The sequence below is a fragment of the Phalacrocorax aristotelis genome, chromosome Z (genome assembly GCF_949628215.1).
Source record: "Phalacrocorax aristotelis chromosome Z, bGulAri2.1, whole genome shotgun sequence".
Lineage (NCBI taxonomy): Eukaryota > Metazoa > Chordata > Aves > Suliformes > Phalacrocoracidae > Phalacrocorax > Phalacrocorax aristotelis.
The window spans coordinates 68232339-68252136 of record NC_134311.1 but is presented as its reverse complement, the minus strand read 5'-3'; the positions used below and the strand labels follow the sequence as shown (position 1 = coordinate 68252136).

The 19798-nt window shown below is 40.0% G+C and overlaps 2 protein-coding genes across 4 annotated transcripts in view; both read right to left on the bottom strand.

The window, feature by feature from the left end:
• The window catches only part of CPLANE1 (ciliogenesis and planar polarity effector complex subunit 1), a 62273-nt gene extending 49183 nt beyond the window's left edge, over nt 1-13090 (bottom strand). For both annotated transcript variants that reach the window (XM_075079998.1, XM_075080000.1), the window contains exons 1-12: nt 13001-13090; nt 12112-12263; nt 11091-11226; nt 10803-10922; nt 9716-9942; nt 9247-9353; nt 7485-7641; nt 6549-6652; nt 6202-6384; nt 4656-4905; nt 3445-3597; nt 1785-2545 (exon numbers count right to left, since the gene is read on the bottom strand). In XM_075079998.1, coding sequence (XP_074936099.1) covers nt 1785-2545; nt 3445-3597; nt 4656-4905; nt 6202-6384; nt 6549-6652; nt 7485-7641; nt 9247-9353; nt 9716-9942; nt 10803-10922; nt 11091-11226; nt 12112-12192 — 2279 coding nt within the window. In that variant the 5' untranslated portion in view covers nt 12193-12263; nt 13001-13090. The remainder of the gene's footprint in view (nt 1-1784; nt 2546-3444; nt 3598-4655; nt 4906-6201; nt 6385-6548; nt 6653-7484; nt 7642-9246; nt 9354-9715; nt 9943-10802; nt 10923-11090; nt 11227-12111; nt 12264-13000) is intronic.
• A 4548-nt stretch (nt 13091-17638) lies between these two features.
• Nucleotides 17639-19798, bottom strand: part of NUP155 (nucleoporin 155) — a 41286-nt gene continuing 39126 nt past the window's right edge. For both annotated transcript variants that reach the window (XM_075079537.1, XM_075079536.1), the window contains one exon: nt 17639-19123. In XM_075079537.1, coding sequence (XP_074935638.1) covers nt 18985-19123 — 139 coding nt within the window. In that variant the 3' untranslated portion in view covers nt 17639-18984. The remainder of the gene's footprint in view (nt 19124-19798) is intronic.

The window sequence follows — 19798 nt, the reverse complement described above, 5'->3', positions numbered from 1 at the left end:
CTTCTTTCATGTTTATCTGTATATCTTCAAAGAAGAAATAGCTCTGTAATAAGTTTCCACACACTGGGTATTTTCTTTTTGCTCCAATAACACACCATATCCATAATCAAGGGCAAACTTTGTTGACTAAATTGACCTTGTAAATATATTGCATACGACCAGTCTCTTGACTCCATAGAGCTTGGAACTTCTGCGTGGGAAGGACTGGAATGAGCAAAAAGCACTAAAAACATCAGCTGCAATAACCTAGACTGATGCTGCACTACCAGACCTAGTGTGAGCTGTTACGCCGCCAATTCTATCTGAACTGACTGGCAGTAATTAGTTAAGTCACCACAACCGAACTATATTTAACTATAGGTATGAGCCCTAATCTGCACACTTTAACAGATTATCATGTATGTCCTTAGAGTATGACACTGAAAAGAAACAAAAGGAAGTTGTAATTACTGTTACAACTGAAAAAGGTTTTTGTTCTTCCAAAATACAGAATCACAGAATCATTTAGGGTGGAAAGGACCTATAAGATTATTGAGTCCAACCATTAACCCAGCAGTGCCAAGTCCACCACTAAACAATGTCCCAAAGCACCACATCTACACATCTTTTAATCACTTCCAGGGATGGTCACTCAGCCACTTCCCTGGGCAGCCTATTCCAACCCCTGACAAACCTTTTGGGGAAGAAATTTTTACTCATCTCCAATCTAAACCGCCTCTGGCACAACATGAGACCATTTCCCTTTGTCCTATTGCTTCCTTTTTGGGACACTGACACTCACCCCAGTACAGCCTCCTTTCAGGTAGCTGTAGAGAGCGATAAGGTCTTCCCTCAGCCTCCTCTTCTCCAGGCTAAACAGCCCCAGTTCCCTCAACCTCCCCTCATAAGACTTGTTCTCCAGGCCCTTCACCAACTTCATTACCCTTCTCTGGACACACTCCAGCACCTCCATGACTCTCCTGAACTGACAGGCCCAAAGCTGAACACAGTATTCAAGATGTGGCCTCACCAGTGCCCAGGACAATGGGACAGTCACTTCCTTACCCCTGGCGGCCACACTATTCCTGATATAAGCCAGGATGCTGTTGGCCGCCTTGGCCACCTGAGCACACTGCTGCCTCATACTGGCTGGCAACCAACACCCCCAGGGCCTTCTCCACCAGGCAGCTCTCCAGCCACTCTTCCCCAAGCCTGTAGCGCTGCATGGGATTGTTGTGACCCAAGTGCGGGACCCAACACTGAGCCTTGTTGAACCCTGTACAGCTGACCTCGGCCCATCGATCCAGCCTGTCCAGATTCCTCTGCAGAGCCTTCCTACCCTCACCAGATCAACGCTCCCACCCAACTTTGTGTCCACTGCAAACTGACTGAGGGTGCACTTGATCACCTCGTAGATCACTGATAAAGATATTAAAGAGAACTGGCCCCAGTACTGAGCCCTGGGGAACACGGCTTGTGACCGGCTGCCAACTGGATTTAACCCTATTCACCACAACTCTTTGGGCCTGGCCTGGCTTTTTTACCCAGCGAAGGGTACACCTGTCTAAGCTGTGAGCAACCAGTTTCTCCAGGAGGATGCTGGGGGAAATAGCATCCAAGGGCTTTACCAAAGTCCGGGTAGACAACATGCACAGCCTTTCCCTCATCCAGTAAGCAGGTCACTTTGTCTTAGGAGCGATGAGGTTAGTCAAGCAGGACCTGCCCTTCATAAACCTGTGCTGACTGGGCCCAACCACCCGTTTGTCCTGTGTATCTTTGTTCCCCCATGCAAAGGTCATTCATACCTTTTTTCTGTTTTTGCATCATAGTTTAATGCTTGAGGAGGCTCTCTAAGCAGAGATTTCAGTGAGCTGAATTGCTGAGTTTTACTCTCATCAAGAACTAGGAAAATAGGCACAGTGAGGGAGTCAAGTTCCACAACACTACTGCCATGAGGAGGTGTAAAAAAATCCTCATACTCTACTATGCACACACTACTTAGAGCATGCGAAACCATTTTCAAAAGACAGAAGCATGCCAAAAGATTTTTTGAGAACAACTGATCCTGTTGCTCTATAAGCATCAGTTTTAAAGTTTGTAATGTCAGCTTTGCCACGTGCCCAGTCAGTCTGGCTCTTGAATGCCAGTGCAAGACATTTAAACACTGCTGAAAATACTTTAGGATACAATGCACCCAATGAGTATTCTTCACAGACTTGTTTAAAGACGCATCCTCATTTAGCCAAGAATGTTTCACAAACTGAAGAAAGTTGAAAAAATGGATAATGCAGTTCACTGTGTAATTCAGCAACGTATCTTTCTCTTCCATATTTTTTGAAATCCCTATCTGCCATGCAGCAAGAAGGTTTTTCTGAATGGAATATAGTTCCACTGATAATTTATTTTTCTCTTCACAATTGTCTTTTGCATGGATAGTATCAAACATAGACGCAAATTCTAAGTGGCCTTGATCAGCTTTACCAACAAATGAATTGATTCTTTGGCTAGAGAAGCTGGAAGGGCTATTGCAAAACTGCTTTTCATCATCTGATTCTTCTTCATAATCCTAAATGAGACAAAAATAAAAAATCAACAGTTTAATTCAAGTCTGTTAAGAGAGAGCACAGTCTGCAAGGAATTGCCATTTAGTCAGTCTCATAAATGAAATCCTTATGCTTAATTAACTTGCTTAGTGGCCGATAAGTTTAATTCACAGCAGTTTCATCTAGATCTTAAACTAAATGTGGCTATTTGGAATAGTTGTGCAGACAGAAATTAAATTACCCTACAACAAAGAAGAAAATTACACTGTAAACACAGCAGTACTTTTTTATACAAGAAAGTGAAACCCTGCCCTTTATTATTTTGAGGAAGAGTTTTTGCCAGATACCTATAAGATACAAAAGCCATTCAACAAAAGCTCAAAAACTTCAAAGAACAAATCAAAAACCAAAAGCATGAAACAGAGTTGGGAAAGGCTGCACAGTAACTTTGATCACAGAGCCATTCTTCCAAAAGACATGTATAAATTTTGGTACTAATGGAAGAATACTCTAAAACTGAGAACAAGTATCTTGTTACTAAGGATAATATTGTAGTTCTTATTAATAAACTTTACAGCCCCAACCCCAGGATATTTAGTAGTGTGATGTTATGTTTTATTACAAAGTGAAGCTAAAATACTAAACTACAGTAAACTTAAGTATATTAGTATGTATTTTTCAAAAAACTTAATGCACTACAGAAAGCAATAAGATGTTTGAAAATAAAAATTATCAGTTGAGAAAAATAACCACATTCCTCTCACCTATACAGAAAATGACAATTTAACCACTATTTACTTTAAATATACCTAGTAAGAGAAAATACACCTATATTATTTGAAAAACAAAAATTCTTTACATTTAGATACCTTAAAAAGAATTCATTTGCATAATTATATGTGGAAAAAATTGCTATAAGTACCAGTAAATCCATGGTTTTCTCACTCATTTCTGTTGTGTCCTCTTCCAGGAATTTTGGAATGGTGGAAAAGATGGAACTTTGTTTTTGAGTGTGTTTTAAAAGACTAGCTTTTAAAGAGAACAGTGATTGTAAACACAGAGGTCTCCCTTTAGGCTAAAAGAAATAACAATAACACAAAACATATTATCTGTCTCTAGGAAGATCAAACCAGACACTTTCTAAACAAGACAATGGAATTAGTCTGTTCTGTAAAAAGCCTCAGTGTAAAAGTCCAGACAGAGAGTGAGAACAGGTCAGCAGGCATATGTTGTACAGAAACAAACTACCATTTGACCATGCTTCAGGAAAGCAGAATCTTCTCAGCACCAGACAACTTTCCTTCATGCTGAAAGAATCTGTCTTCTTGATCCCTCAAATGATCCTACAAGTTTGCCAGTATGTAGGACTTTCTTGCATTCTTACTAACAACATACATCTTTAAATCCTCAAATCTTTGACCACTCTCCCAGCTTATGCATGAATACTCACTTCTCCAAAAATCCAAAATACAAACTGAATTGGAAGATAAGCTGTATACCATCAGCAAATGCCAAAATTCTCACTTAATATCTTATGTGATTGGCAACAGTTGCAGGACCTCTTCCTTCAAAGGTTTCCCTTCTCCCAGACTTAGCTCAATTTAGAAGCGACAGAAAAACAAACAAAAATGCTTTAAGTGAGCTCTAAATTACAACCTCAGTTGAGGACCTAGGGGGCACATGCACACAGCACCACCGGGACTGTTGCTGACTGCTCTAAAACAGCAGCAGCCTAAGAGAGAGAGGTTTCACAGAATCCTTTCTGCATTGCTCTGGAAGGATGAGTTGGTCAGAGTGGCCTAATACCTGTCAACGCTCTGAACCAATTCTACAGATATAGAAATGCTGATATCTTTTACAATTTAGAAAGAATAACAGTGACACTTAAGACTGTCTCCTTTAAGACATTTTACTGAAATGTCACCCAGACATCAAAGGAATAAGATTTCAGAGAAAACTGTGTATTCATTTGTTTTCCAGATCAACACTATTCTCAAAACAACTTTAGAATTCAAAAGGTATTTATACAAATATCACAATTAACTAAACTGAGGTACTTAAGTTTAAAAAGTATGCATTTTTATACACATGAAGTTTTTTACTTAAGGCCTGCAAAATAATTCATAACTGTACCTTGGAGATTAGTAAATTCCGACGGATATTTTCAAGCCGTTGGGTTGAATCAAGCAAAAGGGATTTTATAAATCCTGATGGCGACAGGCTGTTAGGAAATCTAAGCACTGTTATCATGTATCCATCAGAGACAATGAGGTAGGGTAATCTTGGATGTGAAGCAACAGAAAATCTCTGTCTCATAAGGTCCCTTTCAGAAGCTGAAGAACCAAGGGACTGACTAGAGTCTTGACAAAAAGATTGCTGCTGTCTAAAATAAAGATACATCAAAAATATGCAACTATCATAGGTAATAATCATGTCAGAATAGAGAAGAAATAACTTACAAACATTTAATATCACTCACACTACTGTCCCAATAGGTCCACTCAGGAAGTGTCTAAATTTTTACGGGATGAGCACTCTGGATAACACTATTTATGCCGGCAAGATGCCAGTATTTTGCTGCAGTGGCAACTTTTTAAATTTAAAGAAAGAGAAAAAGTAGATTCTAATAAAGCCATATACGAAAAACAAAAAAAATCCCTCAATATCAGAATCTTAGTATTTCAGAATCAGTTCAGACATTCAACAGAAGCATTTTGTATCAACACACGTCTTCTCTTACAAAAGAGGTCTTAAAAGGTCTTTTCCCATAAAGAAATCACCCCTTACAAACTTCCAGAAAGCTGTGTTGTGCATGTGTTCTAATATTAGCCCCATAATACTTTGAAATAACATGTAAAATTACTGTTGGGGTTTTTTTTTCATTTCTTAATAGTCCAGAAATCAGATTATTTGAAACCAAAGTAGCTGCATACATTCAATAAATAACTGTAACTAAGATATTTTAATAGATTTTAGTATCTTATTTTTCAACCAGTGTAGGAAGATATTATAATGCTTTGAATGTTTTCATGAGATACTACATTTACACACTATCCAGCTTTAGTCACTTAGAATTAATAGGATTTTTAAGAAAATATTGATTTTTAGATTCTATTTTGTTTTCTCTAGTTACTCAGTTACTTTTAATAACTTTCAATTTATGCTAACATGTGTTATCAGACATCCTTCTATTCTCCCATGCACCTAGCAGGATAATCACAAAATTTAGATCTGGATTACCCCCAAAAAAACTACTCAAAAAGCTAACCAGTCTTTTTTACAAGATCTGATATGGAAACATAATATGAAGTTCTACAGGTGAAGTTAAACAGTGAGCAGAAAAATACCGTTGTATTAAAATAAATCTGCATTTTTAGTACTTCTGTAAGTTTGCTTCTTACATCATAAAAATATCCCATTTTTATTAACTACTAAATTCAAGCACTTTTAAAAAACCACATCATAATGTATATTTACATTGTCACAATGCCAGTTTTCATCATGACAAACCCATTATAAGAAATAGAAGAGAACTATGAATGAGAAAGATATATTGAGAGGACACATGAAAAGCAAAAGAGTGAATATGAAAGATAAAGTTTATGTAAAATTGTAAAAAATATGTTAGTAAGATAGGATCATATGACAAGAATTTATGAACATTTTCAAACCTTTTTACCTGTATGTTATTAGAGGATGAAATGGAATAAACTCTGCTGGTCCAAATTCTACAGAGCAGCCAGAAGTAATCAAGGTCAGCAATTCACCCATACACGTCAATAAAATCAAAGATCCACGTTTTAACATGCAAGCCAAGAAAAGGTTATCAGGAGTCCAACTCATATCACCAACCCAGTAAGATCTAAAGTGGGCAGGAAAAAATATTTTTCTACGTCAAATTTCTGTATCAAAAGGTTAGGTTAAAAAAAAATCCCAAATAAAGCAAAAAACCCCAAACCAGCAAAAAACCCATCACAACATAAAACTAAAAAATCCACAACAGCAGCAGAAATATCAATTACTGACCTGATAAACTTGGATGAGACTGTGCTGTTCTTGGTACTACAACCTTTAAGGCTACTCAGAACAGTTACAAAATTCAATGTGTTTAAAAACAAAATCTGAGTTGCCTAGAAAAAAGGTACATGTAAAGAAGAGATAAATATTTTTATCAAAATGTCATTATTGTAAAAAACCAATTTCTATTAGCAAGGTACAGTACATTAGCAACATACTAGAAACATTATTATACATCAAAGTGACATTGCACTTCAGTATTTATCACTGTTTAGAGTATTTAGTAATTTCTATACCTATTTCTACATTTGAAGAACAATTAAGGATTATTATATACTCAATATATAATTCAATATTCTTTTTAACATATCTTTTTGTAAGACCCTCAAAAGAATGTAAGATCACTCTTCTCCAGTCTTGCTGATAATAACAACTGGAGCTTTCAAGGACTACATCATCCCATCCAGGCACACTAAAGACGCTGGTCCATATTCCCTGTCATCATTAGCACTAAAAACTACATTCAGATCTGGCCTCTGAGTTGTCAGAAGGAACAACATTATGAAGTGGGAACATAACCTCCAATACATGTTAGTCTGAGGCCTGACTGAGAATCATCCAGAATCTTTGCAGATACAATGCAGTAACTGAAATTAATTGATTGTTGTATTTGTTGGAGATCAGAAATGACAGAGTTTACACTGATTTCTTAACTGAGCAACGGCATTCAAAAATTACTATTTGTGGCAGAATTTTTTAGCTATGGATATCAATATGAATATAATCACATCAATAAGTATTATTATCAGTAAGATAATAAACCTATAAAGAAACATCAGTAAGAATGCTGAAAAATCACTCCTAAAAATTTGTTATTAAGTCCTTGTTACCACATCATTCAAACTGAACTAATAGCTTAAATGATGTACTGTCCATCATTCGTACCTTTGGATCAGTTTGATTAACAGCTACTGCAAGCAGAAGTCCATCCCTTGCAAACGCACACAGCAAAGCTCCTCTTGACTTCACAGACACACTATGAGGAACCAAGTTAACAAGAGAACAAGTCTGCTGTACCCAGTGGATCTGGTATGGCAAAGAACTGAATATAAAAGATAAAACCAAGAGGTTACTCAGTTATGCTGAATGGTAACATTCATATATAGTAAAAAACAATGAAAAACCACATAAAGCATGAACAATTTAAAAAAGATCTATTTTTCTTCAAAAACCTTACAAATGAAAAATATTTTGTATTTACATGAGTTTAAAAACAGTTTCTGAGCACTGAGAATTATTTTTATGGGACAGGAATTTGGACTATATGTATAGAACATGCAAATAAATATGGATGCATGCCATACAATTAAGGCACTTGAATTCTAGCCAAGAACAGCTTCCTCAGATAGTGTAACATCATCCAACACAAGAATACTCAGACTTCTGCTGCTGTTCAGAGCACGCTGCTCTTAACAAAAAAGTTGTGGATGCCCCATCACTAGAAGTGTTTAAAGTCAGATTGGATTGGGCTTCCAGCAACATGATCTAGTGGAGATTGTTCCTGCCCATGGCAGCGGGGTTGGACTAGACAATCTTTAAAGCTCCCTTCCAACCCAAAGCATTCTATGATCCTAAAAAGATTAAAAACATGATAGCAAACACAAGACAGATTCTATTTGGAAGCATGCCAACTAACAGACAAAAAATAAAGCATTAACATGAAAAAAAGAATTAAAGTATAGTAAGCAATTAAACTGAGTGATGGTGTAAAGAAATTACAAGTAACATGGCTGACACACGTTGTTAAAATTTCAGGCTGTAAGTACTATGGTGTGTATATATATATATTTATGTACTTCCACACAGAAAACGTTATCCTCTATTTCATCTTTTCTATTACCAGAAAGGTATTACCATGCTACTGACAAACTGAGCAGACTGGTGCTGCTTATAGGGCAAGGAGGACATCATTACTAAGTTATATCAAAAGGGCATCATTTAACAAAAGCGGTTGTAACACAAGTGTAGGGCAAAATTTTAGCAAGTTACTCAAGTTACACCTGCAGAGAACATATCCATTTCAACTCATATATATGTAAACCTCACTTAGGAAGAGGAACAGACTACACATACTCAGGATTATTATTCAATTGCATTTTAAGTGATTGTATCAGTGTAACTATTTCAGTACATGGTCCCAGCCCAGACAAAGAAATGAACACGCACACTCTTACATAGTCTAGGCATAAGAGGCAAAGAGGGGAACAGAAAACAAGTAAAATATACAAATATGCATAATAAAGAAGAGAAAGAGGTATTCAGGGCATCCATGGCTGCACAGTACACACTAGTAATATAAGAAAAAGAAGAGAAGGAAACTCTACTAGCATGATGCAAAAAGCTGCCTCACACACACACACGTGTGTAGGCATGTGTATATATACATACATAAATGCCGTTATATTCACCACATTTAAATACTTGAAAATGACAATATATGTCTATATATGGATCACATATATGCATATATTGTCCATATCTGTATATATAATGTGACATGCTATGAACATACATATGCAAACATAAGTAGGTGCTTGTAACCATAGGCTAACTGGGCACCAATGTAAACGTGTTCAACTGCAGCTCCAAATCCCATCTCAAATGCATGCCATAATAAAAATCCTCCTCTTAAGCTGATGTTACTTACCTAACATATTTAAAGGTATTTTCATGCCATCGAAGAATCAAAAATGTGAGCACCAAACATTCGCCAGAGTAAAACACAAAAGAGCACAAACAGCAATCACCCAGTATCTGTGGGGAGGGAAAAAAACCACAACCAAACAAAACCAGAACAAACCTAAGAAGCTGGTTTCATACAATTTTCTCTTTAGTGATTTATATATTTAGATCAATAGCTCTTACAATTCAGATAAAATAACATGACTTTGTCATTCAGAAGTTTAAAGGCTGGCAAGAATATTACTGGGCAAGATAAACTTTGATCTAATCCAGTATGGCTGTTCTTATGTTGTCATTACATCTAATACAAACCTAACTATTAAGCCTATACACAACACGAAAAGAGGAAGACATCGCTCTCAAAATTCACTATAGCTTCACTGGTGCTAATTTACCTAAGAGATTAAATGATTGCTTTAGGGCTTATTTTTTACCTCATTTTGTATGAAAGCAGCATGCACGCCAATTTCTTTTTCTTCAGTAGAAGGCACCATGACTGATTCATCAGGCAAAATCTGCGTCCAATGCCCAGATGAATTTTCATAAGAGCATGTATTTTCTTGTTCTGTGCTCTCCCACAAAAAGACACATGCTGTAGGAGTAGTTAATAGTGCCTTTCTGCCATCTCCAGATACATACAAGTGCAATCTCATTAAACACTCTGGGGAAGAAACAAAAAAAAAAACAACACAGCAATGTGCCAGAGTAGCTTCTGCTCCTCTGTTAGATTTAGATTTAAAATGAGAAGAGGGAAGAAATTCCTTTTCTTCTCTATCACAAGAAATCCAAGCTGTCACCTTAAATATCTTTCATTTCCAGCTTCATCACTGATAGTAGACCTTGGGCAGCAGCAATGTCAGATGGGATGCCCATTTTTATGCATTTTATGAATTATCTTTCCCACAAGACTCAACCACTAGAGTTGTTTCCCAAGACTGTCCTTCCTGAAATCAATCTTTCATGAGAACTGTAACAAATGCTTAACTGCTCTACTACATATTATCTTCAGCTCCTAAATACACTACCAATACTCCCTGAAATGACAGAATTGTTCGTACAATACTTCACTTTACAACCTGGTATCAGTGAGATTATTCAATACATGACAATACTCGATACTTACGTTTGCAAATACGTGCCTTTATACTGTTCTCTTCAGTTACCATTTATCATGAAAACCTACCTACAGAATAAACTTCAGATTATGTGTATAGGGTTTACAGAGCAGATGTACATCTGCTCTAAGGCACTGATAATCTAGTAAGGAATGTTGTCCTACAGTTAAAAACTAACCATTTAAAAATATTTACTGTATTTAAAAGTGAATTACTTACAGGAGGTTACTAAACGCAAAACCCTGTACCATTCAAGTGACAAAATGGATATTTGTCAAAGCTTAGCTAGCAAATTATATAAATCCAAACTAATGTGAGAATAAAGCTCTCGCACAATATCACTTAACAAAAGGAAAAACAGTTCCAGTCTATTCCATTTTTCAAAAGATTAATTCAAAAAACCTACCTTGTGCTGCTGCAACTACTTTCCTAGACTCTTCGATTGCTGGCACAATTTTCAAGCAGTCCTGATCTTTATTCCAAAGAAACAGTTCTCCTGTTGTAAGTACTCCTGCCAACCAAGCACCTGTGCTCATCAAGGGAGAGATGTTTTGAGAGGTATTATTGTGAAGTTCTTAGAATAACCTCCCTTCCATCTTAGGCACAGTTCTAAAGCTGACAGTGAACTGGCAGATCCCTTAGATATTTAGTTTATATATTTTTAGCTTATGATATATAAGATACTATACTTAACCATCTCTTGATGTTGTTAAAACAACTACATTCTTCAACAACGACTGCAGCCGAGGGATTTTCTTCTTTGTCTTCCCTGATGCCAGGTTAATTTCATGTATATGTTTATCATCTAGAAGAAAAACAGCCTCTTTTTCCTGTTGAGATAAAAAAGAGCATTTCATTTTTTAATACATTCTTTTCTATGTAAGCCTGCCAAATAGTGCAAAGATAAAAAAATGTTAGGGAAAAATAACTGAAATAAAAATAAATAATGTTACAGCTGTAATTACAACATCAACATCATTCATTGGCGTAGTTACTTTACAGTACAACATCATATCTAACATCAGTCTACACTAATGATGAATTTGGTTCACTATCAAACTGATTTTACGATCATTATTAAAAAGTTCTTCGAAGTACCACAACTGAACTACCTGTCAACAACTAACAACACAACAAATAAGTCACAAGTTATCTCATCTGGTAGCATTTAATTTAGTGAGATTTTTGCCAGTGATTTCAACAGAAGAAGGAACTGGCCTTAAATGGTTATGTACTTAAACTCAAATCATATATTAGAAGAAAAAAAAATTAGCCTCATTTTATCAAAAAAGCTTAAGAAAGCATGTCTTCAAAACATGCAGAATGGAATGGGAAAAAAATTTTTGTTCAGTTTCCAAGAATGGACTTTACACCTTTACTTTAAAGGTTACAAAAAACTAGAACCAGCAAAACAACAATCTCATATAAGGTACAGGTCTTGGGGGCAGGCGGGGGGAGGGGAGGTTAATGAAAAAAAAGACTCCCCATTGTTTAGCTGAGAAATTTTTAGCCTCCAGCCTCAAGTCAATAAGAGAAAACCAAGCCATTTATTTCAATAACTCTTAAGTTATTGAAATTCAAATAACATTCAAATAACTTTCTGAGGCTTCTTTTACCCTCTCCCCCCCACCCGTAAACAGAAATGCAAAGCTTTATATCATTAAAACACCTACTCTTTGCACAATTTTATTTAAATAAAAGTTCGTTACACTTACCTGTCCAATCCATGAGATGCGAGGCCATGGTTTTCTTTGCTTGATACATGTAGAGATGAGAACATCTAGCTTAATCTCCATTCTTATTAAACATCTAGGTAACCATTATAAAGAAAAGCAAACAGTGGCTTTTTCACGTATCTGTAGAGAATCTGAAGAAAGGCAAAACAGACAAGAAGTTTTAATTATTTGGGGGTGGGAACAGAGGATGGGAATCTAGACACAAACTCTTCCTGATACCAGCTTCCTGCTGAACCGGAACAGAACTGATGCTTACCTGTACTCCCACACTAAACCAGCTACTTTCACTCACGTAGCTCACGGGCTATTTCCAGTTCAGCCGTGCAAATCACATGCCTGTTCCAGAACGAGCCGGGAGGAAGGAGCCGCAAGACCAAGTACCTTGCTAAAAGCTCGACTAAGAACGCAGAAAGCGAGAAAACCACGCTTGCAGCCGCTAAGCGGCAGGGCTCGGAAACTGACGCGAAGCCCCAGCGGGGCTCCGCGGGCACAGCGGCCGGGCTGCGCCTCAGATCCCATCGCAGGCCCCGCAGGGCAGGCGGGGGCGCCCCTCCGCGGGCCGCGGCGGGGGGCCGCCGTGCGCCCACCGCCTCACTCCCAGGGGGAGTTCCTCGGGGGGCGGCACAGCGCCCCAGCCGAAGCGGAGCGCGGGCGAGCCGCGTCCCCTTGCGCGGGGAGCGAGGGCGGGAACGGACCACCCTCCCTCCCCCGCGCACCACCCGCAAGGATCCCCCCCCCCCCCCCGCCGCTTCTGCACGCCGCACGGCAGAGAGAGACGGTCCCTCGGGGCGGAGACGGCTCCTCAGGCCAGCTCCAGCCCTCGGGACACAGACAAAGGCGGACGGTGCCTGTCCAAACCGCTGCTCACCACAGCCGGCAGAGGCAGGGCGCCAGCGGCCCTCCTCATCACCCAGGAGCCCAGACCCCGCCGCCGCCCAGGCCGCGCTCACCGCGGGACCACGGCAGCAGGCAGCGGACGGCCAGCGCAACGCGCAGGCGCGAGGGCAGCCCCGCCCGGCCGGCTGCCTCCGCCCGGCGGGCGGCGGGGCCGTGTGATCGGCGGGAGGGGTCGATCAGCGCAGGGGTCGATCAGCGCAGGGCAATGGCTCCCTCTACAGCTGGTCGAGTTACCTCGCCGAGCTCAGCGTATGCCTTCGCGCTGCTCCCCCGCCTCTGCGCCTGCCGGCGCGGCGCGCTGTGGGGAAGGACCATGCGTTTGGAGAGGGCTGACCGGGGAGACCTGGCGGGGACCTCTCCCTCAGCGGGGAGAGCCGGGCCACACGTAACGCTGTGGCGGCAAACCAGGGGCAACAGGGCACACCGCTGAGGTTCCACATGGGAGAATTTATATTGTCATCAGTATTCAGAGATGAGGGAGTGAGTGGTAGTAGGTGACAGAGCTGTAAAAGACCAATGCTTCCTATCAAACATAGGAATTTGGATGAAATACAAGAAGTAGGGTGAGCAGACAGTGTTTCATCACCTTGAAGAAATGGCTTTGATTTCCTTAAAGCGGCTATTCCCTCAAACTGGCTCTTGCTCCTCAAACCACTTTAGACCAAGCCCGTTTCTACCTTGAAAGAGCAGGGCTCATGAGCAGCGCTTATTGAAATAACTGTAAACTAAATTTGAAGGGGAAAAGGGGTAAAGCCAGGCTTGGTGGAGATGAGCTTGGGGATGGCACGCTGGTATTTGAGGGATGGTGTGCTAGTGAGGTCCTTTGGCCTGCTGTCTCAGTGGAGGTAGGGGATGGGGAGCCATGCAACAGAAAAGACGCAAGGCATATGGATGCATTAGAAACCACAGAAGCACCTGAGAAAGGTCACATAGGAATTACAGTTTCTCTCCCCCAGAAAGATGGTGATATCAATACCCCCGCTGAAGTGTATCTACACCAATGCATGACCACGGGCAACAAACAGGAGCTGGAAGCCATTTTGCAGCCAGGAGAAAAATGGTACAGTTCTCATCACAGGAACGAGGTGAGATGACTCATACAACCAAAGTGCTGCAATGGAAGGCTATAAACTTTTCAGAAGGGATAGGCAAGGAAGGAGAGGTGGTGGGGTAGCCCTGTATGTTAGGGAGTGTTTTGACTGTCTAGAGCTTGATGATGGTGATGATAGCATTAAGTGTTTAGGGGTAAGAATCAAGGGAAAGGGCCAATAAGGCAGATATCGTGGTGGGAGTCTGTTATAGACCATCCAACTAGGATGAAGAGGCATATGAAATACTCTGTAAGCAGCTAGGAGAAGTCTTACAATTCTTAGCCCTTGGGGGACTTCAACTTACTGGACATCTGCTGGAAATACAACACAGCAGAGAGGGAACAGTCCAGGAGGTTCCTGTATGTGTGGAAGGTAACTACCTGACACAGCAGGTGAGGGAGCCAAAAGGGAAGGCACCCTGCTGGACCTGTTATGTTGTGAACTGAGAAGGACTTGTGGGGGGCGTGATGGTTGGCGGTTCTCTTGAGAACAGTGATCACAAAATGATAGTGTTTTCGAATCTCAGAGAAGGAGGGGTGTTACAAGAACTGTTACCTTGGACTTCCACAGGACAGACTTTGGCCTGTTTAGGGGCCTGGTTGACAGAGTCACCTGGGAGGCAGCCCTGAAGGGCAAAGGAGTCCAGGAAGGCTGGACATTCTTCAAGAAGGAAATCTTAAAGGCACAAGAGCAGGCCATCCCCTTGGGCCAAAAGATGAGCAGGCAGGGAAGACCACTGGCCTGGCTGAACAGAGAGCTTTGGCCGGAATTCAGGAAACATGAGTTTATGACCTTTGGACGAAGGGGCAGGTAACTCAGGATGACTACAAATATGTCATGAGGTTACGCAGGGAGCAAATTAGAAAAGCCAAATCCCAACTAGAACCTAATCTGCCACATGAGACAATAAAAGATGTTTCTATAAATACATTAGCAACAAAAGGAGGGCTAAGGAAAATCTTCAGTCTTTATTAGATGTGGGGGTAAATACAGCAACAAAGGATGACGAAAAGGCTGAGGTACTTAAATGCCTTCTTTGCCTCAGTCTTTACCAGTAAGACCAGTTGTTCTCGGGGTACCCACCCAGCCCCCTGAGCTGGAAGACAGGGATGGGGAGCAGAATGGAGCCCCCATAATCCAAGGGGAAATGGTTAGTGACCTGCTACACCACTAGACACACACAGGTCTCTGGGGCTGGATGGGATCCACCCAAGGGTACTGAGGGAGCTGGCAGAAATGATCACCAAGCCACTCTCCATCACTTATCAGCAGACCGGGCTAACCAGGGAGATGCCAGTAGCACTGAGGGTAGCAAATGTTGACGCCCATCTACAAGACAGATCAGGAGGACCCAGAGAACTAACAGGCCTGTCAGCCTGACCATGGTGCCAGGGAAGGCTGTGGAGCAGATCATCTTCACTGCCATCATGTGCCACGTAGAGCACAACTAGGTGATTAGGCCCAGTCAGCACGGATTTAGGAAAGGCAGGTCCTGCTTCTGATGGACTAACCTCATCTCCTCCTGTGACAAAGTGACCTGCTTACTGGATGAGGGAAAGGCTGTGCATGTTGTCTACCCGGACTTTGGTAAAGCCCTTGGATGCTATTTGCCCCAGCATCCTCCTGGAGAAACTGGCTGCTCACAGCTTAGACAGGTGTACCCTTCGCTGGGTAAAAAAGCCAGGCCAGGCCCAAAGAGTTGTGGTGAATAGGGTTAAATCCAGTTGGCAGCCGGTCACAAGCCGTGTTCCCCAGGGCTCAGTACTGGGGCCAGTTCTCTTTAATATCTTTATCAGTGATCTGTACGAGGTGATCAAGTGCACCCTCAGTCAGTTTGCAGTGGACACAAAGTTGGGTGGGAGCGTTGATCCGGTGAGGGTAGGAAGGCTCTGCAGAGGAATCTGGACAGGCTGGATCGATGGGCCGAGGTCAGCTGTACAGGGTTCAACAAGGCTCAGTGTTGGGTCCCGCACTTGGGTCACAACAATCCCATGCAGCGCTACAGGCTTGGGGAAGAGTGGCTGGAGAGCTGCCTGGTGGAGAAGGCCCTGGGGGTGTTGGTTGCCAGCCAGTATGAGGCAGCAGTGTGCTCAGGTGGCCAAGGCGGCCAACAGCATCCTGGCTTGTATCAGGAATAGTGTGGCCACCAGGGGTAAGGAAGTGACTGTCCCATTGTCCTGGGCGCTGGTGAGGCCACATCTTGAATACTGTGTTCAGCTTTGGGCCTGTCAGTTCAGGAGAGTCATGGAGGTGCTGGAGTGTGTCCAGAGAAGGGTAATGAAGTTGGTGAAGGGCCTGGAGAACAAGTCTTATGAGGGGAGGTTGAGGGAACTGGGGCTGTTTAGCCTGGAGAAGAGGAGGCTGAGGGAAGACCTTATCGCTCTCTACAGCTACCTGAAAGGAGGCTGTACTGGGGTGAGTGTCAGTGTCCCAAAAAGGAAGCAATAGGACAAAGGGAAATGGTCTCATGTTGTGCCAGAGGCGGTTTAGATTGGAGATGAGTAAAAATTTCTTCCCCAAAAGGTTTGTCAGGGGTTGGAATAGGCTGCCCAGGGAAGTGGCTGAGTGACCATCCCTGGAAGTGATTAAAAGATGTGTAGATGTGGTGCTTTGGGACATTGTTTAGTGGTGGACTTGGCACTGCTGGGTTAATGGTTGGACTCAATAATCTTATAGGTCCTTTCCACCCTAAATGATTGTATGATTTTGTCTTCCATTAACCACAATCTTGATCGATAATGAGTAACATTGGGACAGAAAGAAAAAGAAAAGACTGATAAGCATAATAATCTAATTGTTGGTAATTTTGTTAAGTGAAGTGGTTTATCTTAGTAATTTACTTCCCTGTTTTTGTCACCATTTGTTTCACATACTGCATGAATCCACCCACTCCTCTCCTCTGATCTCTGGTTTCCACATCCCTCTAAGTTTAATTTAGGAAAGAGGACCTACCCTTTCTCTTCCATCTGAGAGCAGAGCAAGTGCTATAAATACAAAAAAGTACTGTCTACATGGAAATTATCTGCAATCATCTGAAAAATATCAAAGATAACTCATGCTACACTTGGAAATACTCTTACTTTGAAAAACTTGTAATATTGCCAGAAGCGTTCTTATTCTATTAACTGGAAAAATAAAAGAAAAGCTGAAACTCAAGCCTGTGTTTTGTGCCTGTTCCCAACCCTTTGGTCACTTCTCCAGATCTGAAAATAGAAATCTGTTTACCTCAGTTACAGAACTGTAGCTCAACACAACATACTTCTGTGCAAGTATTAAAATTCAGAAATAAAAGTTAAATGTATGAGGCAAGACTTGGGACATCACTTGTACAAAGTATGACCAGAACTGCAGTAGCAAGACTGGAATAAAGGTACGTGACATCCTTGGTGGGAAACATATCTATGTAATATCTAAAGAAAGTTTACTTGTTATGGAAAGATTAAAATCTTTTTCCCAGAACATATGGTAGTTCCTCTTTTTAAATACTTTGTGAGAAAATTTCAACAAAACAGAAAAGCCCATATTAAGATTTCTGCTTTATTTTGATCTATCAAGAGGTTAAAAAAGAGATGTATTTTAATTTTTATATTACTTCATTGGGTGCATTCTGACTGAAAATCATCACAATATATCTGGCAATTTCCAGGGAAAGAAATGTAATGACTGTATTTTAAGCAAAACTTTAAAGCATAGTAATCAGATCTGGTAGTAGAGGCTGTAAGTAGATAACTTGCATGTAAATAAATGTCTTAATCCATACTTCTTTTTTCCTCTTTTTGAATACCTGTGATATGTGTACCAACTACTCATTCTCCTGGAAAAAAATACATTTACCTACTCTGTAGGTATAGATATTTGCTTCTTTCCCCCATTAAAAATCTCTCCAAACTCTTTGATCATTTACTTACATGAAGTTATTTGAGAAAGATCAAAGACCAGCATGAACTGGTAATTTCTTGTGCATGTTATATAGTTTATGTTGTTGAATATGTATACAATGCATAGCAGTAAAATGGAGACAATACAAATTTTCTTGTAGGAGTAGATTTTAAAATCTTAGGAAGCTTGCATACAGGATGATGCATAGGCTTTGTTACTTTTGAGGAATATACATGATTTGGTGCTTGTGTGCACGAAATGAAAGTAGAAGTCAATTCTTGACTTCTTTATTTAACAGATACAATATATTTATTAAAATGGAATAGGGAAAATATTTTTATGGGTTTTTAATACTGTTCTTTCACTTGCAATACAAATTAGATTGCTAGTTTCTGCAGATTCACCACAAACATTCTACTTGCAGAAGCAGGCTGTGTTTAAAGTGACAGTTATGAAACAGTGATTATCTTTGTTATTGAAATAACTGCCAATAAACATGTGCAGATTTATGACTGCATCACTACTCCCTGGTAATGACCACATTTACAGTCTGACTCATCTACGGGCTTTTGTCATCATTCTGCCTTCCGCAGTTGTCATTTCTTGCTTTGATACTTGTAAACCAGTAGATTTGACATCCTACTTTTCTCCATTATTGTATGTTAAGAAAAGAAAAATATATTTTCCAAATATTTTTAATCCTCGAGGGAAAAATCAGACAATGTATTTTATTTCAACGGTATAAAAAAAAGCTTTCTATTGTTAAAAAAATTGGCAGTAGTAAAAGAAACCCCATTGTCACATTTACATTCTACAATTTGTAGATACGTTTAACGTAGCAGGAATACCAACTGATAACTGCAGCAGGAGATACAACTTTCTCAAAATTTCTTTCTGAGGATTTGTTCTTCCAGAATTTCAGTGCAGACATCTGAACTTTCATTTCATAATTCCTTATATCTGAGCTGACTCCATTATTAGTCAATCAGTGAAGCCGTTCCAATTTAGCCTGTAGTGATTTAAAATTCCCAACAGTTGTCTGCACCATTAGCGTTGGGCTCATAGACTGAAGTTCAACCAGGTAGCAACTAACAGCATCCAAGCAAACATTTGTAAATCGTCGCCTGTAAAGAAAACAGAATAATAACAAGCTCCTTCTTGTTAATGTATGTTAGAATTCACCTGAAATAGAAAGTGAGCATTCTTTGAGTTTTAATGGAATAACATACCAGCAAGACATCTGTCAGCTACTTTTAAGTATTTAACTACCTGTTAGAAGAACTGATTTTTGAAATCTAATGCTTGTGACTAAGGCATAATGGGAAAGTAAAGGAATAATTACTATTTATATCTGATATTAAATTAAAACAATAAGATACAATAGTTCATAGCAACATGAAATATTTAATATTTAGATATTACTTTAGCTATGAGTACAATCTATGTATAAGATTAATTCAGATAGTAATTTAAATATCTAAAATTAGTATCGAATCACCACGTTTAGGTATTAGTAACTAAGTAGATATTAAAATTAGACAACATTCACTAAAGTTCTACTAACTTAAGAGTATTTAAATCAGCTAACCATAAAACACCAAAAAAGTGAGAAAAGATAGATGTAAACTTTATATGTGAACATGGGATATTTACTGCCTTGTTCGTGAAACAAGATCTATCCCCATGCTTAGTGTTCTCATTTCCAGAATACAAGAACTCCGAGCTTCTAGCCTTTATTTATTAAAGGGTTCACCATTTCATTCACAAAACACCCAACTCTCATTTTCCCCACTTCCCAG